The 21,487-nt window shown below is 35.6% G+C and overlaps 6 protein-coding genes and 1 long non-coding RNA gene across 14 annotated transcripts; 5 read left to right on the forward strand and 2 right to left on the reverse strand.

Annotated features, from left to right (window-relative positions):
• The first annotated feature begins 779 nt into the window (after nucleotides 1-779).
• On the forward strand, nucleotides 780-3,697 carry LOC117603228 (uncharacterized). Its single transcript, XM_034322159.2, has 3 exons — nucleotides 780-935; nucleotides 1,664-3,297; nucleotides 3,484-3,697. The coding sequence occupies exons 1-3, from the start codon at nucleotides 933-935 to the stop codon at nucleotides 3,695-3,697; spliced, it is 1,851 nt and encodes a 616-aa protein (XP_034178050.2). The 5' UTR covers nucleotides 780-932.
• A 1,289-nt stretch (nucleotides 3,698-4,986) lies between these two features.
• LOC117603230 (pleckstrin homology domain-containing family A member 8) lies at nucleotides 4,987-6,903 on the forward strand. Of its 2 annotated transcripts, XM_034322161.2 has the most exons (6): nucleotides 4,987-5,128; nucleotides 5,213-5,268; nucleotides 5,332-5,459; nucleotides 5,847-5,997; nucleotides 6,283-6,493; nucleotides 6,838-6,903. In XM_034322161.2, the coding sequence occupies exons 1-5, from the start codon at nucleotides 4,987-4,989 to the stop codon at nucleotides 6,460-6,462; spliced, it is 657 nt and encodes a 218-aa protein (XP_034178052.1). In that variant the 3' UTR covers nucleotides 6,463-6,493; nucleotides 6,838-6,903. The 2 variants fall into 2 exon arrangements, with proteins under 2 accessions (XP_034178052.1, XP_076544321.1); XM_076688206.1 differs by having other exon boundaries at nucleotides 6,283-6,903.
• Nucleotides 6,767-7,880, reverse strand: LOC117603231 (transmembrane protein 17). Of its 3 annotated transcripts, none has more exons than XM_034322162.2 (4): nucleotides 7,504-7,880; nucleotides 7,302-7,405; nucleotides 7,111-7,224; nucleotides 6,767-7,027 (listed from the first exon to the last, which is right to left on the reverse strand). In XM_034322162.2, the coding sequence occupies exons 1-4, from the start codon at nucleotides 7,571-7,573 to the stop codon at nucleotides 6,767-6,769; spliced, it is 549 nt and encodes a 182-aa protein (XP_034178053.2). In that variant the 5' UTR covers nucleotides 7,574-7,880. The 3 variants fall into 3 exon arrangements, 2 of the variants coding, with proteins under 2 accessions (XP_034178053.2, XP_076544322.1); XR_013062146.1 differs by having other exon boundaries at nucleotides 6,971-7,027; nucleotides 7,111-7,190; XM_076688207.1 differs by having other exon boundaries at nucleotides 6,910-7,190.
• A 306-nt stretch (nucleotides 7,881-8,186) lies between these two features.
• On the forward strand, nucleotides 8,187-10,094 carry Rpn6 (regulatory particle non-ATPase 6). Its single transcript, XM_034322160.2, has 4 exons — nucleotides 8,187-8,761; nucleotides 8,831-9,225; nucleotides 9,315-9,639; nucleotides 9,755-10,094. The coding sequence occupies exons 1-4, from the start codon at nucleotides 8,441-8,443 to the stop codon at nucleotides 9,983-9,985; spliced, it is 1,272 nt and encodes a 423-aa protein (XP_034178051.1). The 5' UTR covers nucleotides 8,187-8,440; the 3' UTR covers nucleotides 9,986-10,094.
• Nucleotides 10,095-10,989: 895 nt separating this feature from the next.
• Nucleotides 10,990-14,036, forward strand: REG (proteasome regulator gamma). Of its 2 annotated transcripts, none has more exons than XM_034322111.2 (5): nucleotides 10,990-11,257; nucleotides 11,803-11,847; nucleotides 11,947-12,267; nucleotides 12,516-12,652; nucleotides 12,740-14,036. In XM_034322111.2, exons 1-5 carry the CDS (start codon nucleotides 11,234-11,236, stop codon nucleotides 12,960-12,962), a joined length of 750 nt encoding a protein of 249 aa, XP_034178002.1. In that variant the 5' UTR covers nucleotides 10,990-11,233; the 3' UTR covers nucleotides 12,963-14,036. The 2 variants fall into 2 exon arrangements, with proteins under 2 accessions (XP_034178002.1, XP_034178003.1); XM_034322112.2 differs by having other exon boundaries at nucleotides 10,994-11,257; nucleotides 11,815-11,847.
• A 1,620-nt stretch (nucleotides 14,037-15,656) lies between these two features.
• On the reverse strand, nucleotides 15,657-17,857 carry Dronc (Death regulator Nedd2-like caspase). Of its 4 annotated transcripts, none has more exons than XM_034322108.2 (7): nucleotides 17,716-17,857; nucleotides 17,403-17,643; nucleotides 17,063-17,298; nucleotides 16,702-16,984; nucleotides 16,365-16,624; nucleotides 15,985-16,249; nucleotides 15,657-15,894 (listed from the first exon to the last, which is right to left on the reverse strand). In XM_034322108.2, exons 2-7 carry the CDS (start codon nucleotides 17,538-17,540, stop codon nucleotides 15,775-15,777), a joined length of 1,302 nt encoding a protein of 433 aa, XP_034177999.2. In that variant the 5' UTR covers nucleotides 17,541-17,643; nucleotides 17,716-17,857; the 3' UTR covers nucleotides 15,657-15,774. The 4 variants fall into 4 exon arrangements, with proteins under 4 accessions (XP_034177999.2, XP_034178000.2, XP_034178001.2 ...); XM_034322109.2 differs by having other exon boundaries at nucleotides 17,704-17,848; XM_034322110.2 differs by having other exon boundaries at nucleotides 17,063-17,295; nucleotides 17,403-17,811.
• Nucleotides 17,858-17,998: 141 nt separating this feature from the next.
• On the forward strand, nucleotides 17,999-19,390 carry LOC143305291 (uncharacterized). The gene is made up of 2 exons (XR_013062147.1): nucleotides 17,999-18,924; nucleotides 19,020-19,390. It is a non-coding gene; the product is annotated as an uncharacterized LOC143305291 (long non-coding RNA).
• The last annotated feature ends 2,097 nt before the right edge of the window (nucleotides 19,391-21,487 follow it).

Raw genomic sequence — 21,487 nt, forward strand, 5'->3', positions numbered from 1 at the left:
AATTAGATAGGTAAGTGGCGTTGCTCGAATTAGTATCACGCTGTGAAACACGACCAATTTCTCGAACGCTCGTTACTCATTTTCAAAACGTCACTGCTCTTTACAACTAACATGTATTTCATTAGTACGAATCATTCACGACAAAACGAACGTAAGCTATGAAACGCAAATCGTTGTAATAGATTCGAAACTGTTAGAAATGCAAACCGTTTCTCGAATAACCTTCGTAAAGGAAGTAGGTCATTAAGACTGTCAGCGATAGACTTTTTTTCGTTCGGTAACAAATATCTACATATGTATATATATACATATATACAATATATACAATATATACAATATATACAAATTCGGATAATTCGGATAATATTATACAATGCAAGTAAGTAAGTACTTGTAGGGTATTCCTGTCATACAGGAAAAAAACAATCGAATTGCGAGTTGATTATTTCAAGATAGACCGAGGGATTCGACACCCCTTATCGGATAATTACAACTACATATAATTTGAGTCTTCCAATTTAATAACTGACCAGGCAATTTTGCGATCTTATGCAGTTTTAAAAATATTCAAATAGAAAATAACACGAGGGGAGTATAGATCGTAGAGTCGTAGAGTCGTAGAGGGTGAAAGAGAGAGCAGAAAGAATAAGAAGATAAGAAAGAAAGAAAGAAAGAAAGAAAGAAAGCCGTGAAACGCAAGTGCGGGTGCGCGACTGCATGCGCCATGCGCCGCTGCAGCGACGCCGTAGTACCGCAACCCGCCGCGCCGTCTACCGTCGTCCCGGCGCCACAGTCTCTCTCTCTCTCTCCGTATGTACGGAGCCGGCTGAAGTCAGCTGAAGCATAGTTCGGCTCAACTCGTTCCTTTCTTCCTTCCCTTTTAAAGCGTCTAGTAGTACATCTACCGCTTGTGGCATCTACACTCTTAGAAAATGGTAAGTCATCAAAATTCAAGTGAATAGAAAATCGCTAATCTGTCTGCTTGTATACGTAAGTAAGTAAGTACTTGTTTCGATGTAAGCGCATCCTTGACCGCCCAATGCGGATTCGAATCATCGCTTATCGACATCTCGTCCCGTCGATACAAAACTCTACGCGTTTTATACGGTACAAACTTGTCTCGAATTAAAAAACATCTTATTCTCAACAGCCAATAATCTATTTTAATGGATTACTCGTGAAAGTTTCACGAATTTTTTCATCAATATATCAAGGCAAATCAATTAATCGTGTTACACGTTTGTGCGGTCGGGAAAGCATCTAATCCGCGGTGGAAAGGAAGCAAACTTTCCAGACAATTTCACTCCAACATTCGTCGAATGACTGCAAGATAGCAGCACCTGCTGGAACTGCACACTACACCGCTTTATACCGATACTATTGCATTTTCCTAGGACCGCTACTTATTGCTACCTCTTGTACTACCAACAACATTAAAGATACAACGATGTCAAAGTAAAACCTCCTTTCCTTCAACAGTTCTTTGCAAACTAAACAAATTTATTATTAGTAGCCTACGTTGGTATCGCCACCATCGTCCTTCTTATCCTTATCCATCTTCTAGATATTATATCATCATCCTCACTATATGTACCTTTGTCTAATCGTTACTTTCAAAAATAAAAACAACTCTATTATCATAAACAGAAACAACATTTTTCAGGTACTTGCAGATACAAATTTGACAAATCTACTTCGAGACCAACAGCAGCAGCAGCAGCAGCAGCAGCAGCAGCAGCAGCAGCAGCAGCGGCAGGAACAACAGGAACAACGGCAACAGCAACAGCAAGAACGCCGAGAAGAACGAGAAGAGCGAGAATATCAACGGCAACAGTATCAAAGTAGATGTCGATACGAGAACAATAGGCCATTACCGAAAGAACGAACGGAGCGACGATGCACATCTATCGAAAATGGAAACCCCCAAGAAATATTCGTAACGAATTTAGTGGATGGAGAAAATTTATGTTACAGTTTAGCTCTTATACGAGGTCGTGCGCCGAGCGCATGCACCTTCGTCAGCGTACGAAATCAAAAAAGGCAAAGTTCCGAATGGCCAATCGTTGCTGGTGAATTTCGTGCCGTAGTAGAATTAATGCGGGGTCGAAATAAATTGGAATTTGACGCAGCCGGCCAGAAAAAGACGCTCTTTTTGATCCACGAACCGAGAACCACGCGATTACGCGTAACACCCGTTTACGTGATCTGTTCTGGCCACGATGGATATTTCCAGGGTCCACGGAGTGAGGATCGGTCGCCGGAAAGTGCCGCGACAAGAATAGGTCTAGGTGCTCGACTGTTGCAAACTCTGACCGCCGAAAAATTACGAGAAGCAGGGTACGGAAGGAAAACGTTTCAATTGGAACGAGATTTGGATGGAGCCGAGTGTCTGGTAATGCATAGTACGCTCAATGTTGATCGAGCACGCGCTATGAATCAACGAGGACTTTGGGAATTGATCGCTCGAGAATTAATGACCGGTCCTCTAGCGTCGAAAGATCGGAAATACCTCGCCTTTCTGTCTTGCACGAGATATCGTGGCGCACCGAATCCACGCACTCACGAGGACACCCTTGCCAGGACGCAAGGCCATGTCGCGCTCGGCGGTGGAGGATTAGCATTGTTCGGCTCGGCCTGTCTGCACACCTGGCCCACCTGTATGGCTCAGATATTGCCTAGATTCCTTGACGCAACCATCGTCGATACGGAACAGTTGATGGACGATAGTAATTATCGTGGTACGCACGGCGGATGCCTCGCTACCACTCTTGGCTCGGTTCTCCACGAATTGGGTCACACGTTTGATCTTGGCCATACTCGCGAGGGCATAATGGGCCGCGGATTCGATTACGTCGATCGTGTGTTTGTCGGGGCTGCTGGAATCGATTGTAATCGTAATCCCGTTGTGCGACGAGATCCTCAGCACACTACGATCGCATTGACCAGACCGCTCAGCGTCACCGTTACCGTACAAGAATCCTTTGCTCTTTTAAACGCTCCTCGAAGAAGTCGTCTACATTCTGAAACATCTCGACCTTCCTCTTCTTCTTATTCTTCTCAAAGTCCACCACGCCCGCTTGGACGATTATCCGCGCCCGCTAGCCCAGAACTCAACAGATCCTTCTCCAACAGTCTCTTACAACCTACACTCGAACAAACGGCCAGCTATTTAGAAATAGATCGAACCTTTTGGACACCTTCTTGCGCCGCCTTTCTTGCCTATCATCGATGGTTCAACAACCAGACGGACAACATTTTTACTCGGCCTTTTCATGACATTGAATACGATGGGAAAAGGTAAATTGTAAAACAAATTTTACAAACCTGCTTCTCTCATATTAGCTTCCGGAGAAAAATATTCTGCGACTAATATTTCTCTATAACTTGATCGATTAATCCGCTTTTTTTTTCTCTCTTTTCTCCCATCTTCATATCTTCACATGTTGTGTTAATCGTAAAACAATAATATTTTTATTATCACAGGAACGTGGTAAGATCGCGTTTCGGAGTACGAGTAATAGAACTCAGGGAAACATCGGGTGGAATGGTAGTTGGTTCCCGACAATTTCCAGGTTCTCGTCCACCCTTGGAAGCATTAGTCCCACCGACTCCACCCCACTGTATCGCTACTTTAACTCTCGTCGCTGAAGATTCAACTGGCAACGTACTCAAACATCCTCTTCCAACAGCATTTTAAATATTCATCACGATCCTTGAAATTTTGCCAACATTTTTTATTACCATCTTTAACGCTTCAAGCATTAACGTGTATTCTTTCTTTAACTGTCGATATATCACTAATACCGTTAAGTTATTCTGTTAAATGCGTTACACTCGCGAACATAAATAGCTCAGATTTGATCAGCTCTCGCCAAAACTATTTTAGTAGAGCTTTCATTACTAAACCCTAAAAGTATTGGATTCTAAGTTAGTCGTTTCTAATGCTAACATACCGGAGTGAATGAACAAAAATGCAACAGTGATGATAAAATACATATAAGTGTAAGAGTGTATGATATATATATACATACATACATATATGCCTTACATCCATTTTTCATGCATATTGGTAAAACGTTGCAACTGTATAGGAATTTTATACGACGCCGTTAATCGTATATTTTAATAATAATTACTGTAATACCTTTTGTAAATATAGTTCCGCTTGCAATCTTATGAGGTAAAAACTAAACTAAAATATTAACTATTATGTGTTAATAATTGCAACTGCAACGTGACAAAACAAAAATTATAAAACCATGTACAGTTTAATAACTATACAATTATGTAATTTCAATCGGTAAACACGTTAATTTTCGACATACTGTACGAAAACTAGGATGCCTTGTCGTACATGATGACAATGATGATGATGATGATGATGATAATAATAATAATAAATAAATAAATAAAAATAGCTGAAAGTACAAGAAACTAATAAACATAAAAATAAGTATTATAGGATACCGATTAGCATCTTACAGTAGTAGTATTATTAATATTTAAGAAAATCTTAATAAAAATGAAAAACCGAATAGTGCCAGTTAAAGGGACACAGTAATCAAAATATACCTCTAATATTTGTATTAAAACGAAAATGATATTACATCCACTGTTATTTTCGTTACGATCATCGATCTCATCATTCTCCTCATTAAATTACGCAACATAATATTCATTTTATATCATATCTAATTGTTCAAAAAATAAAACAACAGACAATAAATATATAGATACATGTTCACAGGTTATCTAGCATATCGTAACATTACATCATTCACTATTATCGCGTCCAATCAACATATACATCTGTATGTATGTATATGTATGTACATATATGTATGTACCATTTGATATTGTTTTATAAAACATATCGACAGACAACATCGAGAAAAAACTTTCAACAGTTACTGAAGCTTCAGCATCTTGGCTGTATGTTATTTCTTGAGTGTAATTAAAATTACTTAAATTTCTTAGTGCAGAATTATGCTGTCTCCTACCTTGAGCAATGAAAATAACAAAGGTATGCTAGAAAGTGAAATGAAACTTTTGTTCCCAGAAATCATCGATGACAAGATAAAGACCCTCGAATTTTTATTCGCGGCACGTGGTATTGTGCGAATTGTAGGTACGTACCTATTATGTGTGTAAATTCGCATTTACTTCACAATAACCTATACAAACAGGCAATACAAACGAAAAATATTTTCAGATAAACTTGGCAAAGTTTTTGCTCCGGTTAAATATGATATTCAGGGTAACATCGACGTAAGTATTTAAACAGTTGATCTATTATTTCTGCTAACTTATACATTTTAATTTACTTTCTAGAAACTCGCTACAAGATACGCAACAAACAAAGAAAAAAATACAACCCTACAAGACATGATTCTAATTGAAATAGCTACCGAAACAGCCACCAATTTCATTGCTACAGATGCTTTAATGTGGTTAACTCGGTACGTATCCTATGTATAGTTCACCAGAGTCCATAACTGCGACGCGCAGGTTGGAAGATGGTGGGAGAACGCAAAGAGCTCTCTGCTAATCGCTTTCCACTTTGTTTGAGAGTATCGCCAATCAGGGCGAAGATGCGCACGAAAGAACGAAAACTGCTCTTTTCGCAGTTATGGACTCTTGTGAACTGCGGTATATGTATATACCGCTCTTTACCTCTTCCCTCTTTTTCCGTTTTGCCATTTTTCCATTTTTCTTCTTGCTTTGGTTTCATATACAATCTATATACATAAGTACATGTATGTACATAGTATACTTACATAATACAATTCGGTTCAACTCGATTCGATTTCATTCGATTCGACTTAATTTACAAATTTTTATTACAGAGGATTACACATGTTTTTATTATTTTTTGAAAAAATTGTTCAAGATGCTAAAACAGGAACACCAACGGAAGATTTAGTAGCATTTCTAAAAAAGTCTTACAAAGAAGCCCTAGAACCATACCATGGATGGATGGCACAACAACTTTTTGATGTAAGTTCGTATTTATTAATACAGCATTATTATAATATTATAAGTATTTTCTCCCATCTATCTCATCGATCAAATATAAAAATATTTTCTAATCACATTTGAAAGAAGTAAACAGTAAACAATTTATAAATACATATGTATACTGACAATCAGACAAAATATGGGCGATACTTATACTTTCTACTCATACAAAATTCGCTAAACAATATCTTAATTATTTAATCAAATCTCTAACCTTTTTTTTCTTTTTTTCTTTTTTTTCTTTTTTTCTTTTTTTTTTAATAGCTACTTTCGCGTATGGTTCCTACTCGTTCCCAACTTTTACGGGTACTTGCCAACGAACAAGCTGACAACAAAAATGGTATTGTTATTAACGATATGGAAATCTATTTGATCCATTTGCGACGCAACGTTTCGGTAATACAGTCATTTTACAAAACACATAATTTAGAAAATATAGTATAGAACATATTTAATGTACTATACATGAAACACTGTAAGTATATTACATACTATATATGTACATACGTAGTATCAGTGTCAGTATCAACTATACACACATATAGACCATATTATTTACCTCAAACATTTGATCGGAAACGTGCTATAGTATAAAACTTTGATAATACTGCTTGAGGATTCTTGATAAATACCAAATAATTTTGTTATATTTTAAAATACTAAATTTTATTAGATTTTATTAAATTTATAATTTTAATAATAACTTTAAAATCCTTAAAGTTAATTAGGAGAAAAAACAATAGTAAAGTTACTTATGTTTAAATTCATATTTGTTACACGTATATCCATTATACAGTTGCATCAAATAAAATGTTTTAGCACGATAATCTGCTAAATTTTTAAGAGCAATTATACCAGTAAAAATTTCAACAACAAGAAGAAAAACCATAACACAATTTATGATTGTTTCACTATACTGTGGTAACAGCTCATGGTCAAGAAGAAGAAACATTTCCAAAGGAAGTTGTATCAGTAGTGAAATGAACCAACAACTAGCCAATTCTGGAATCTAACAAAAACTCTCTTCCATACCAAACATCTATTGTATATATTAATAATTAATAGTAAATTATAAATATAAAATAAAATTACCTTTCCAGCAAGATTTCCAATGTATCCCAAATATAACTTTAGAATTTCTGATATTAACAATATTAAAAATACCATTAGACCTATTAATTTATAAATATTTGTTAAACTATCATACTGTAAAATCATTAAATCAAATTAATAAAAGTACAAATAACTTTTAGATAACTTTTAAAAATAATTCATGTATTTACTTTAACATCCAAGTTTGTAATAACAATCAGTAGCCACACTGGAAATAACCAAAGATTTATATATAAGGCCATTTGAAAAGGCAAACTGGATTTGGTTTTGTTACCTATAAAATATTTTGTTTCATTTCACGCAAACGATCAATTTCTCTTAAATAAAAAGAATTCAGTTGCATTATACCTATTTATGTGAATTTCAACTTACGTTTACGATACATTGACTTAGAGAATGTCCGATTGATGATACCCTTCACCATTACTGGATGTTTCCACATCTTTTTTAATAAAGTTTCCAACAATGCATATGATAATGGTACTAAGTTCAGTTGTAATAAAAAATAAAATTCTATTTTAGAAGAATTGTTATCACCATATTAAGTGGTTAATAGTTAATAGTAACATAATAATTGAAATAAACTTGAATCAATATATACATATATACTATAAATACTTTGATTACAAAAGGTCATCATACAATGATGTTTTCATGTATGTATATGTACAAATAATTAGTAAAAATAGTCATAAATAACATGTTATTTCTTGATATAACCATGATACATAAGTAAGTATATATGTAAATATAAATAATACAGATACAAACGTTGTATCTCGAACGTTCAACGTTCAATTATTACCCTTTTTATTTCTTTCTCCCTTCCTCCCGCCCTTATACTCTTCCTCTTATTTGCTTACTCATGATAGAGACTACGAAAAACAAACATTCATCGAAAAATACATTCTTTCTATATAATATGACAGTAAATCATTAAAATCTACGTGTATTAGAATAGGGTAATAACAAACGATATTTAAAAATGAATTAAATGATAAATGCTTTGGAATTTAGAATAGTTGATTCGATTTACGTAGTAGCGTGACATGTGTTTTGTAGTTCCGAGGATCAAGCGAAGAAAGTGACAAAACAGAAAACTTGAATCGAATTTGATAAAATCTATGCGTTTAAGCGCATATAACGTCTAATGTATTAAACTAAATTATTATTGACTTTCAATAGAACGTTAAAATTTTCTTAAAAACCTGATCATTTGTCCAAAGTCTGAAACTCTTTACCAGTTTTAAAGAGAAATAGAGGTTACCAGACTTTTAATATTCATTTTCCGAGAGTGAAGGTTTCTGAAATGGCTGGAGCAATGTTGTTCGAAAGAGCACAAGCAGTCTCGATGACAAATCGTAGCGAGGGCATTTCACTTTTAAATGAAATCGTGTCTGATCCAAGTATCGGTGTTACCGAAGATGACGAGGATAACATTCGTGTGAAGGAACAGGGTATCTTACATCTTGGTGAACTTTACAAGAAAGAAGGAAAAGCTAAAGAATTAGCGGAATTGATTAAAGCTACTAGACCATTTCTAAGTTTGATTAGCAAAGCCAAAGCTGCCAAACTTGTACGATCATTGGTAGACTTTTTCTTGGATCTGGAGGCTGGTATTGGCATTGAGGTATCGGTATAAATACATTCCTTTAGATCTCAGTAATTAGTTTAATTTAATTCTTCATCATTTATATAGGTTCAGTTGTGCAAAGAATGTATAGAGTGGGCAAAGGAAGAACATAGAACATTTTTAAGGCAATCGTTAGAAGCACGTTTAATAGCATTATATTTCGATACTGGTATGTATAGTGAAGCTTTACAGTTAGGATCAGCATTGCTGAAAGAGCTTAAGAAGCTGGATGACAAGCAACTCTTAGTGGAAGTTCAATTACTGGAAAGTAAAACTTATCACGCGTTAAGTAATTTAGCCAAAGCAAGAGCAGCTCTTACCAGCGCTAGAACAACTGCTAATGCAATTTATTGTCCTCCTAAAATGCAAGCTGCTTTGGATTTACAATCTGGCATTTTACATGCTGCGGATGAGCGAGATTTTAAAACTGCATATTCTTATTTTTACGAGGCATTTGAGGGGTATATATTGCCTTATTGAATCGATTACATTTTCAGCCAATTTAATCTATACGTATATCTAATTCATCGATTAATTTATTTTTTTGCAGCTACGACAGCGTCGAAAGTCCAAAGGCTTTAACGGCTTTAAAATATATGTTATTGTCAAAAATTATGTTACGCACACCGGAAGATGTTCAATCTATTATGTCCGGAAAATTAGCTGTTAAATACGCTGGACGAGATTTAGACGCGATGCGTGCGGTTGCCGAAGCGAGTCATCGCCGTTCTCTAGCAGACTTTCAAGCAGCCGTAAAAAAATATCGCGAAGAACTAGAAGACGATGTAATCGTGCGCGCTCATCTGGGCTCTCTCTACGATGCGATGCTTGAACAAAACTTATGCCGCTTGGTCGAACCTTATTCACGCGTACAGGTATCAGATAGTTTTCTCCTATGAATCTTAACTTAAACTTAACATGTAAGATTTCTATATTTTAGATCGTTTTATTTTCAAAGAAAACTTTTTTATTTTTCATTATTTGATATAGGTCAGTCATATCGCAACCTGTATATCATTGCCACTCGCGCAAGTGGAAAAGAAACTTTCACAAATGATACTGGATAAAAAACTGAGGGGTGTCCTCGATCAAGGGGAAGGAGTCTTAATCGTTTTTGAAGACACCCCTCGCGATAAGACTTATGAAATTGCATTAGATACGATACACAGCATGGGCAAGGTCGTCGATACTCTTTACCAAAAAGCAAAAAAACTCACTTAGCCTTACTTAATATATATTTTTGTCAGTGAAGTTTGTTATAATTATTATTACCATTAATTATCATTTGGTGTCCTTAAGAATCAAATTAAATTTCATTCTGCAATGTTCATTGTGTAATATAAAACTTGGTTCTGCCTCACATACACGTCTCTACTTCTTTTATTATTATTATAATAATAATAATAATAATAATAATAATAGATATTTTCTTCGTAAAGTTTATTACAAAACGAAATGCTTCCATATTTTTCCCGCGTATGCGCATGCACGTGTCAGCATTTAAAAGAATATATATACATAACATACATACTTTCTGAATGTTTCTGACATTTACAAAATTTACAAAACATAAAAATCATGTTAGATAACGTTAAATTCTTGATTTACGTATTTTAAGTATTACAAATAAAGCAAAGAATCGTGACATCTTATTATCTTAAAATAAATTATATTCGTATACCATGTACGCCTAAAACATAATAATTTATGTTTTCTTTCTTTTCTTTTTTTTTTAATACATTTTTGCTTATTAAGTAATTTAATTGAGCATCATTTACACGGGCGTCCAGATTATTGCAAACATACATATATATGTGTATACATATATGTATAAGTAAGTACCTAACTCGAAATTTACGTATCAAGTTGTGATAATATAAATTTCTTTCAAGAATAACGCTCTTATATACTATAAGCAATATACATATGTAATTTAATATAAACGTGAAAGAGTAATGTATTTATATGTATATGTACCGCAGTTCACCAGAGTCCATAACTGCGAAAAGACCAGTTTTCGTTCTTCGCGCATCTCCAGTGCGCATCTTCGCCCTGATAGGCGATACTCCCAAACGAAGTGGAAAGCGATTGGCGGAGAGCTCGCTGCGTTCCCCCACCATCTTCCAACCTGTGCGTCGCAGTTATGGACTCTGGTGAACTGCGGTATACATACGTTTTACTTTACTATCCTGAATAATACATATTATAACATTTCTAAAATATAATTTCATGAATTGGTCTTGGTCATCAATTTACTTGATCTCAAAGAAATAATCTATAGGATATAAAGGGAACTTGAAATACTTGTAAAATTACTTCAATTATTCATTTACGTAAAATGTTACAGATTCTGATTTGATGGCGTAGTAGGAACATGTATATGTACTACTACTTCCTGTTTGAAGTTGTACATTACAACAAAGAGACAGTGTGGTTATATTTTATAAAATTTTTTTTGTACAGTATATAATGGCGGATACTACTGCACAGAAGGTAAAATATCTTGTGTTATACTTTTATTTAAATCTGTAAAAATATCAACTCGGGTAGCTCACGTTATTTGCCTGATAAATTGGAAATGAAAACGTTTAGGTTAACGTAGCGTTCATCTTACCACCCGGCATCGTTATATTCGAATTAATATTTGTGTTTCTTTTTAACAACATTTTCAAAAACATATAATCTTTTTAACACTGTTCAAACGTATCATTCATTCAATTTGATTACCTTTTTAATGGTTGGCCTTGGTCAGTGATTTTATCGCAATGCTTAATGCAAAACCATATTTTTGTTGCTCGTGTGGATCGGATAATGCAATTCTTTTTATGTAATTTTCTCTGTTTATTTCTTCATGATATTTTGTCTGAATTTATATAAGAAAATATTTGATAATTTGTTATTGCAAATGAAATGCTTTCATATGTGCAGTCATTCTGCTTACACATCTCGCCTATACATATGTGCTATATTTTTAACTAAACTAAAATATCAATTCCAAGTCAGTATGGCCATCCTATTTAATGTATTTACCCTTCAAGTTTATCTTACAGGTTCAAGACTATAAGGATTCTCTTAAAACAAAGGTAATTAAATTTAAATGATATTCAGTTACGATATACATAACATTGTTCCTCCTCCTCTTTTTCTAAAATCATATACATTGATATACATATATTGTTTAGGCTGAACAACTTCTGTTGAAAGGATTTCCAGAAAAGATCGTCGAGTTGAATGAATTATTGGAAACACCTGGATTCTGCAATAGGAAATTATCAGATGTTCATCAAGACTTAAATGTACCCATTCCAGATCCTATACTTCTTAATCATTCCGAGGATGAATCTACCACAAAAAAACGAAAGACAGACAATAGCATAAATGATACCAGTGGAACAAAAGTAATGGTACTGCCAAACGGGCCTGTACCTTGCAATAAGCCTTTGTGTGATCTTATTCACATAGTTAAACCTTATATCCGGCAACTATTGGAAGATTCTAATTTGGTGGGTATTTTCCAACGTGTAGAGGTGTGCGAGAATCCAAAAACGTCAAGCCGGGTCCCGAATTGTATTTCGAGATTCGAGAATATCGGGATTCCCAAGAGTTTCAAGAGACTGAATCATGTATTTATGGTACCAAAAATCCGAAATCATACTCGTGTTCCCGATCTTTTCGAGTTTTCGTACATGTCCTCGCACATTTCCTCGCACAAGTCGCAACATGGTGAGAACACGTTGTCTTAATTTTTCAGTTGAAAATGTGGATCTCTTTCTTAATTCCGAAAATCGAAGATGGAAATAATTTTGGTGTATCGATCCAAGAAGATACACTTGCTGAAATACAATCTGTTGAGAGTGAAGCGGCCGCATTCTTTGATCAAATATCTAGGTAACTGAAATCGTAATGTTTTATAAAACATTATAGCATTTTAACAAAACATTAGTCCCATTCAAGGAAAATATTCTTCCTCCATAGGTATTTTATTTCAAGAGGTAAGATTGTTAGCAAAGTTGCGAAATATCCGCACATTAGCGATTATAGAAGAGCAGTTCAAGAATTAGATGAAAAAGAGTATGTGAGTTTATGGCTAGTAATGTGCGAAGTTCGTAATCGTTATTGTTCTTTACACGATTTGGTAATCAAGAATTTGGAAAAGATCAAAAAACCACGTTCATCCAATACGCAATCCTTGTATTAAACGCTACACACGCTACCTATACCTAATAATGTACAGGACGATATTGAAAGAAAAGTAAAAAAGAAAAAATACGGTGTATGTACACGACAGAGAGGATGTCATTCTCGATTTCTTCGGTAGAAAGCTCGAATTCATTTTGTTTTTCCATTGAATCGCCTTGACGTTGACTCATCCACTTGAGCCATATTCAAAGCGGGTTAAAGCGGCACTACAAGTAAAAAAATCGATGATAACGATACACTCTTAAACAAAGAATATTATAAATATAAAACAAACTATTTAACTTCATTTATAATAATAAACACTAATAATTATTTTTTCCCTTCCGGTTAAATTAACTTTCAGTTACAATATTTTAATTGTTCATGTAATTCCAAAATAGGTAATCGATAGTTTTGTTCGTAAAAAAGAAATTTTTGTATCGTTCTTTTCCGTAAGACGAATTTCCGGTAATCTTTCCTTTCCTTTTCGTTTTTGTATATAAATTCAACCATTTAATCATACGATGTGGCGTACTTATAAAAAATAGATACAAAATCGGTGGGACATTTATTCTTTCATCCAATTAAATTTTAAATACAATTAAGCATGTAATTTGTAATTTACCACTGTAAGATCGTTAGAAGATAAATCAAGATAAGACAAGTGTTTTTCTTTAGATTAACTGATATTAACTTAAAAAGCACCCTTTTCATTTTTCGAGATGATGTAAACTTGAAATGCTTACAAAATTTATCATTACAGTCAGATTTTGCTCTATTTTTATTAATTTTGATTTGTTCAAAATTTTTCTTTTTATTTTATTGTGACGCTTTATGGACACCGACATATCATCTTGGGGTGTCAGGGACCCCGTTGAACCGGTGGCGCTCTTTGCATATCGACCTGTCAGAGTGTGCCCCCTGTGGCTCGGGGGGGATCAGAATACGGCCACGGTATCCCCTGCCTGTCGTAAGAGGCGACTAAAAGGGGTTTGTAATGGAGCGAGGTAGTATGATGTAAAAGTAAGGATAAGAAACAGAAGAAAAAGTACGGCGAATGTGTGAAGTAACGTACGGTGCGAATGACAAGAGATTTGAAAAATGACGCGTACACGCGCGTGACTGATAAATTTTCGGTGGGCAAAAAGGAACCGATGTAAAATGAAATGAAATATAATATCGACCTGATACGCACAGTGGCCCGGGGTGGGTGTTTAGAATACGGCCACGGTAACCCCTGCCTGTCGTAAGTTTCCTCCAACGTGGATCAATTCAGAGTTCCTGTGAACTGCGTTCAACTTTGAACGCAGCTTAATCTTTAATCAACGTACCATCAACGCCACCTTTGTTCCAATCAATTGAACGTATACCTTATGCGTGCTAACCCAAACTATATTTGTATCAAGTGATGTGATTGGTGCATAGCAGTGACTACATATCCAGTCTGTGCATAGGTAATGAGCGTGTCATAACCAGAAAGAAGCAGCATAATCAAAGTCTGTCTAACCTTATAGGTAATGAGCGTGTCATAACCAGAAAGAAGCAACATAACCAAAGTCTGTCTAACCTTATTTATAATATTTGTATCTGAAAATAATAAGCTTATAATTTAAATTAAATTGTTTTTTCCAAAGTTCAGAATTTATTTTAATCAGATAAATAGACAAATGGAGCCAGTAAATAAAAAGGAGAGAACCAGGAATTTTACAGAATACGAGAAAATGCTTCTGGTTGAATAAGTCCAGAAAAGGTGCAAGATACTAGAAAATAAAACAACAAATAGTGTTTCCGTGAAAGAGAAAGAACATTGTTGGGATCATTATATTATAACGCAGAAACATGTCCGTGAGTGACGCTGAGACGTTGTACGCATGCCCGAAAACAAGGCAGGAAAATATTATATGTGTACTCTAACAACGATAGTACAGTAAAACCCTTATTAAGGGACACTTTTTAAGGGATACATAAAAACTAATTACGTCATCATTGTGGGTGCTTCGACCACTTTTTCTTTGCTCACTTTCTTTGTAAAAATTTACTGCGTATATCTATCTCTTACGATTTAGGACTGCGCAAGGGCCAACGTTTCCATAAAATAATAGCGGCAATCCTGCACAATAAATTTTCTAACAAATCAAATTGATGCATTTTTAGAACGATACGGAGACTCGGTATCAAGCAATTAGAATGATACACGAACGTCAATGTGAACTCATATTGCTTTATAAGTCACGTATCAGAGCTGTAAAGCTTAGTTAGTGTTTTGGTACAGTGCATTGTAATTGCTTTTTCCTGTCTTTTTGAAAGTTTCATTTAGTTTAATATCATGGAATCGAAGATTGGGGTGGATGGTGGGCAAAGTACTGACCTGTCAAAGTACGCCAAGTACACACATTTTTATATACTCGTATCTTTTAAACTATTGATTTCCTAAACTTATAACTTGCATTTTCAGACTTTTCAGGTCAAAAACTACAAGAGCATATATTTTGGACCCCTAAGACGAAGTTTGACCGTGTATACGATACAGAATGTACTACATACACAATTTCAAATATTGACGGTTCGCATTATCTTCTGCTTAAACGCCGTTCAAACTCGTTAACCGGCCAAAAATTGGCGTTTACAAGTTTGTCAAACTTTTATTTTGATAGTTCTTCGGTTTCGTTTATACATATATTTCTTGATTCATCTTATAAAATGTAATAAAAAGTATAAAACAATTCAAATTTATTCAACGAATAAAATTCATCAGATTTCTTCGACGATTCGTGTAACAAACGAATATAAAAATACATTAAAAAATATTCTATTAACTGCAATTACTTTCATCAGGTATCTTCAAAAAGACCAGGATTGAGATAACAGTGCTTATTAAATCCTATCGATGTTACCATTAACGTTTGACACTCGTCATTAGTCGTTCTTTGTATCTTTAATCTTTCATCAACCTGTAAGTCATTAATAACAATCAATGTTGTAACCGACGTAAAGGGGCGTGAAGGTGGGGGGGTAATAACATGTTTTAGTAATTTGTTCACCATGTGTAACAAATCTTCAAGATGAGTTTTATGCGCATAATTCATAAATACTTCGCATAAAATTTGTATAAACCAACTGCCAGTTATTTTATCTCGAAAAGCTACGTGTCCCGGAAGCGTAGCATGCACGATTAACGTGTCTGCATTGTTTCGCATTGTTTCCTTGCCATTCATTTTAAGATTGATCATTTCGTCTGACGAACGAATGTTACACGTATCTGTAGTATGTCTCGGCTTTTTTACTGATTTTTGCTTTCTGTCTCCTCTAAAATAAAACTATGTAGTTTCAAATACCTCCTTGATATACAATAAAAAAACAAAGCCTAACCGTCATAGCAGTAGAAATACACTATTACAATAGGTATGTTTAGAATACTTGCCTACACAATTGAAAGATAAAAATTTTTGGTTTTCCTGCAAGATGGGGACAAGCTTCTGCTGTAAAGTTATGCAAAATATCTGTACACAAAACAGTTTTGTAATTACGTTCTTTACTGTCAGGATTATAGTCTACACCTTGTATTTCTGTAACCTCATACTCTGTATTTGTGTTACCATGACTGCTGATGAAAATAAAGCAGGAATCAACTTTTCGTAGTTCTTTAAGTTGGGAAAATTCTTTAATTTTTTTTAATAATTCCTTAAAATAAAATATTATCCATAGTGGTTAAAAATACTTGTTATTTGTTTAAAATTGCAAAACATCAAAATATTTACCTCTCCTGTAAGATGAAGATGGGTAATAACTTGAAAACCCATTTGTTCAAAAAGTCTTTTAAGATTCTGTTCATCGTGCACAGCTGAATTTCTAGATTCTATATCTGGATGTTTAAAATGAATGTTTGTAATTATTAAAACTAATCCACGAGGTTTACTTCGCATCGGATATCTCTGTACATTTTCATATTCAGGTCCATCCAAAAATTTGCTAGCTTTTCGTACTCTAATACATAAGGGTACCTCTGACAGTTGCATAATGTTGAAAAAATCATCTTGCACTCTTTTTGAAAAATAAACATATTATTATATCTGACAATCGAGAAAGTCGTAAAGTTAACTGCAGATATTTTGATATTACCCTTCTACGCTTGCTGCTTCTTCTTCTACATGGTTATCATTTATATTATTGTCTTGATTCACATTTCTTTCCACTTCAATACTCCGAAATGTGATTTTCTTTCCTTCTAGAGTATTTGCTAAATTCTCGTGATCGCTTTGTCTTAAACTTGCCAAAAAGCGATCGAATGCTAGTGGTCCTCGTGTTTTGATAGTTAAGTATATGTCCTTTACGGTAGCTTTGTCCGTAAAGCTCTTCTGAAATAAGTATTTCAGTCACAGAAAAACGGTTCAGATCAATTTGCTACTACTTGTACATACAACGTATTTACACATCGAGTACCAACTACAAATAATTTTACCTTCCAACGGGGAATATTTACATCGTCTCTGTTGAACACTTTGTTTTCCAATAATTTTGGCCATAATTTATTCACATTAATTCTAGGTACAATATCTTCACAATATAAATCTATCGTGTCTCGATGTTTCTGATTCATATTAAAATATATAACAAAGAGTATCCATTATTCTCATCTGATCAGTATCATAAACGAGGTATAAGATAGACTTCTCTCATCCAATGTAAATTCCTATTCCATGCTGTGGACAACGGTCAACGGCCTTAGCCACGTAGATTTACCGGTACATAAAACAACATACCCGTAATATTACCGTTCAAGTCAAGCCAAGTATTTACGTTGGGCATGGTTCGTCCAAAGAATGAGTGGCCATGTGCTGTTGGCCACAAAAGGGTAGACGAATAGTGAACAAAATAGATATTTAAAGATAAAAAAAAAATAGGACACAGGATTTTTCTAAAATAGATTATAGCATTCGTTGAACAATATAGGAAGGGTATCCTCCTGAGCGCCGTCTAGTTGGAAAAAGAGGAATCTGAGCAAGATTCCCTCCACCTCCCTCGTTTTCTTACCACATATGTCATTATCGAATCAGAATAGAATAAGACAGCAGCGCTATTGAAAAATAGTAGTATTTATTTACTTACTTACTTACTTACTTACTTATGTATATACATAAGTACTTACCCTACATATCGCAGAAAAAGTACTTACTTAGTTTCATTAGTATCTCGGCCTACCGCCTAGATGGCCATAGGTTGTCTGGTTATTAAAGGAAGCGTTTTGCTAATCGGAATATCTCCTTGTTAAGCTGATTGATAAGGCTGATTTAGCAGATCCTCGGCATAAAGGTGTAATTATAGGAATTCGGAGGTACTATTTATGATCATAATTATTTAAGTGAGTAGTTGCGAGAAAAGAATTCTTCTTGTTCTTTGGTTTGAAGGAACAGCATAGATAGAAGAAGTACATAAAAGGCAATATATGTACATATTGTTAAACGAAAGAATTCTTATATCTTTCTTCCCCCTTCTGCGTTCTCCGTTTCTGACGCCATTTTACGTTGATTACGATGCGGTTAGCTTCTTCCGCTTTTCTACCATCATCCTCTCTGCTCGCGTATCACCAGAATTCAGCCCTTCCAATGCTTTCTCCGTAAAATTTACTCGTTTCACACTACAACGTTCTCTCTTTATCCGTTTCAGTGTTCATTTACATCTTTTTAGTTTACTCTTCCCATTTTTATCCCTCTAATATTTTAACCGTGTGCATACTACACAATAGACTGTAGACGTTTAAGTATTGCGCGTATTTTCTCCCTCTTTGCCGTCTGTGTCTTTCATCGTTGTAATTAGTTATTATTATTATTTGTTAGAAGATAGACAAAAAGAAAAAAAAGTAGAAATGTCAACCAATAAACGAACAGACGAATTAGGAAACGTACGGACCGTGGTGAAGTAAAGAAGGTTTTGAACATAACGTGCGACCGACATCGCGTCTATAAATGCTCATCGAATAGATAGTAAGTACGTAAGTACATATCGAGCATCGTGATGCTCGCTTAGCAACGTTCTTGGGGTTGATTGTCCTAGATCTTATTATCCCCTGTTGTTTCAGAGGAGGAACCGAGTTACAAGCGAGATGGTAGGTGGTAGTGTGTAAGTACACGCGTACGTTCTCTCTATTCGTGTTCATTTCTGCACGTGTTTGCGCGCGCATGTATACCTAGAGGTTAACCCAACGAAGGGTAAAGTCCTCTAACCCCTTGTAGCCGTAGGGCAACCTTGTTAGCGCTAATGATGGAATTCGCCACGAGACGCGCGAACGAAACAGTCCAAGTCGAATCTTTGATTCTCTGCCGTTATTTTTTTACTATCGCATCGAACATACAAGAAAGTAAATAGTGTGTACAAAAAAGGTAGCATTAGTTTGTTCGGTGTCGATTACCGGTACGAAAGTAGTATTGAAATTGATGAAATTGTTGAAAATTGTTTCACTTGTTCCGAGAGAAAAAGAAAAAGAAAAAGAAAAAGAAAAAGAAAAAGAAAAAAAACCGAGTAATCGAATATAATAAGGGTAGATGATGTCCGATAACGTATATACATATGTATGTACTTACCTATATTCATAAGATTCGAGCATATAGAGGATGGCAGAGAGTGAAAGAGTAGGAGGTAAATGGAATACTGTGTAAGGAAGGTGAGGAAAGGGATCGAGTATAGAGAAGATAAATAAAAATAGGGGGTAAGAGTTTTCGAGCAATCTTATCGTTCCGTTAGTCTCGGAAAGCCATTAGACCGGAAAACGAGGTAGAATCACAGAACGCAATGGCGTCTAGAAACAAACGACGGCCGATAGGAGCGAACAAGCAGTGAATCACCTAAGCACTTGTTTACCAAAAGAATCAAGAATTCAGCAGGGATGCCGTTCCAAGTCTCGGAATCTGGCTCCATCGGTTTTCCAGCCCCACTACGACTACACACCACTACCATTCAGAGGTAGCGCAACTCTCCGCTTGCTCGTTGGTGAGTTTCGAGGAGAAGAGCGTAGTGTTCGTCCCTCTGGCACGGGCACGCGACACACACCGAGAAGAAGGACAGAAATCGTGAATCGAAGGTTGGGAGTTGAGAGTGAAAAGCGCGCTAGGGGTAGCCTAGTATGGTTACCGAGGCGAGGGGATGACGAGGGATATCGTGGTAGATAGAAAAGGATCGAGTGGGATCGAGAAGGAGGAAGCGAGGCGACGCGACGCGACGCGACGCGACGCGACGCGACGCGACGAGGGGTGGCGACGGCCGGTGGCAGACTTGGGGAAGGAGAGCTGGGAAAACGGCACTAGAATCGCTAAATGTAATTCGGTTAAAAGGGTTTTAGCAATACAATGCATATAAACATGAGTGCCCCGCCTCTGTGCTCGTCTGCACGCTCTCTACTCTTGCGCCACCCTCTAGTTAGTCTCGCGAAACGCCCCGTGCGACCATCCTATTCCTCGACTCGGAGGAATCAAGATTTCCATCGTCTGCGCGTTCTAACGCGATCGGATCTGTTAATACGAAACCGTATAATTATATAAATAACAACAGGGCTGGTAAATTAGGATTGGATTTTCCAGAATTCGTTGATTTTCTATTGAAAAGCGTTTATCGTTAGTAGTACTAATTATTTAGGAAAAAAAGATAGTTGTTGTTCAATGTCGTATAGAAATAAGACAATAAGAAGAAATTGTAGCTTCTTCAAAGGAAACGTACCGTTAATCTTTATCACGTTTTCACTGTTCTACCGTTAATGTCTCGTGGTATCCAACTAAAAAACATAGTTAAATTCAAATTAATTTAATCGCTGAATCAACACAGCGAGTATACTTTCTTGAGATTGGAGAAAACACGGTATCTATGTAACGAAACGCTACAAACCAATCCGATCTCGTCGAATCGTGCAATTTTTCTTCTTTTCTTTTCCACCATTTCTTCATTGACGATTTTCTTTCGAAGCGGCTTGGCTGGCTTATCGGCTTTTGGCTACAGCTAGTAGAAGCAGTCATCCGCGAAACATCGGAGAATTTGTAACGGGGAATTAGCATATCATAAATACTGATGATCTGTCGGTCGCTTGCGCGTGCGGTGACTGGCGAGAAAGTGGTAGATAGAATCGTGTCGCGTTCGAATAGGTATCGTGAAAAGTGAAAATTCGGCAAGAAAGTAAGCGCCTAGTTTACTACTTACAATATTTAGGCATATTTCAGTTTGGCTCGTTGATGCCGTTTTTTAACGACTTTGTAACGTTTCAAATCGAAAAGGAGTACATAAACAGAAAGAAATGCTTCTTCTGCTTCGATATTCATTATTTATTTTAGGAACTTGTTGCGGCATAACATGAGACGTTTCTTTCGCATCGCACTCTCTATCCTACACGTATATGAATATTATGTACAGTTATATCATTTATCATAAATAGGTGCGTGTGATCGATTCATGTAAATCTAGAGCAACGTTGGAACAAAGTTACAATCGTGAAGATGAAACCTTTAATGCGCGTACTCTTTGCATTTTGTTAGTTTCTGTACAATTCTGGGACTAGGAACTCGG

The sequence above is a fragment of the Osmia lignaria genome, chromosome 4 (assembly GCF_051020975.1).
Source record: "Osmia lignaria lignaria isolate PbOS001 chromosome 4, iyOsmLign1, whole genome shotgun sequence".
Lineage (NCBI taxonomy): Eukaryota > Metazoa > Arthropoda > Insecta > Hymenoptera > Megachilidae > Osmia > Osmia lignaria.

Coding starts and splice junctions, on each gene's coding strand:
- REG (XM_034322111.2), top strand. CDS start 11,234: ATGGCGGATACTACTGCACAGAAG. Junction 11,848..11,946: donor AGGATTCTCTTAAAACAAAG/GTAATTAAATTT, acceptor TATATTGTTTAG/GCTGAACAACTTCTGTTGAA. Junction 12,653..12,739: donor TTCTTTGATCAAATATCTAG/GTAACTGAAATC, acceptor CTTCCTCCATAG/GTATTTTATTTCAAGAGGTA.
- LOC117603230 (XM_076688206.1), top strand. CDS start 4,987: ATGCTGTCTCCTACCTTGAGCAATGAAAATAACAAAGGTATGCTAGAA. Junction 5,460..5,846: donor GCTTTAATGTGGTTAACTCG/GTACGTATCCTA, acceptor TTTTTATTACAG/AGGATTACACATGTTTTTAT. Junction 5,998..6,282: donor TGGCACAACAACTTTTTGAT/GTAAGTTCGTAT, acceptor TTTTTTTAATAG/CTACTTTCGCGTATGGTTCC.
- LOC117603228 (XM_034322159.2), top strand. Junction 3,298..3,483: donor ATTGAATACGATGGGAAAAG/GTAAATTGTAAA, acceptor TTATTATCACAG/GAACGTGGTAAGATCGCGTT.
- Dronc (XM_034322108.2), bottom strand. CDS start 17,540: ATGAATCAGAAACATCGAGACACGATAGATTTATATTGTGAAGATATT. Junction 16,985..17,062: donor GAAGCAGCAAGCGTAGAAGG/GTAATATCAAAA, acceptor TTTTTCAAAAAG/AGTGCAAGATGATTTTTTCA. Junction 15,895..15,984: donor TTGAAGATTTGTTACACATG/GTGAACAAATTA, acceptor AATGACTTACAG/GTTGATGAAAGATTAAAGAT.
- Rpn6 (XM_034322160.2), top strand. CDS start 8,441: ATGGCTGGAGCAATGTTGTTCGAAAGAGCACAAGCAGTCTCGATGACA. Junction 8,762..8,830: donor AGGCTGGTATTGGCATTGAG/GTATCGGTATAA, acceptor TCATTTATATAG/GTTCAGTTGTGCAAAGAATG. Junction 9,640..9,754: donor AACCTTATTCACGCGTACAG/GTATCAGATAGT, acceptor TATTTGATATAG/GTCAGTCATATCGCAACCTG.
- LOC117603231 (XM_034322162.2), bottom strand. CDS start 7,573: ATGTGGAAACATCCAGTAATGGTGAAGGGTATCATCAATCGGACATTC. Junction 7,225..7,301: donor TTACAAACTTGGATGTTAAA/GTAAATACATGA, acceptor ATGATTTTACAG/TATGATAGTTTAACAAATAT. Junction 7,028..7,110: donor TTGGAAATCTTGCTGGAAAG/GTAATTTTATTT, acceptor AGTTTTTGTTAG/ATTCCAGAATTGGCTAGTTG.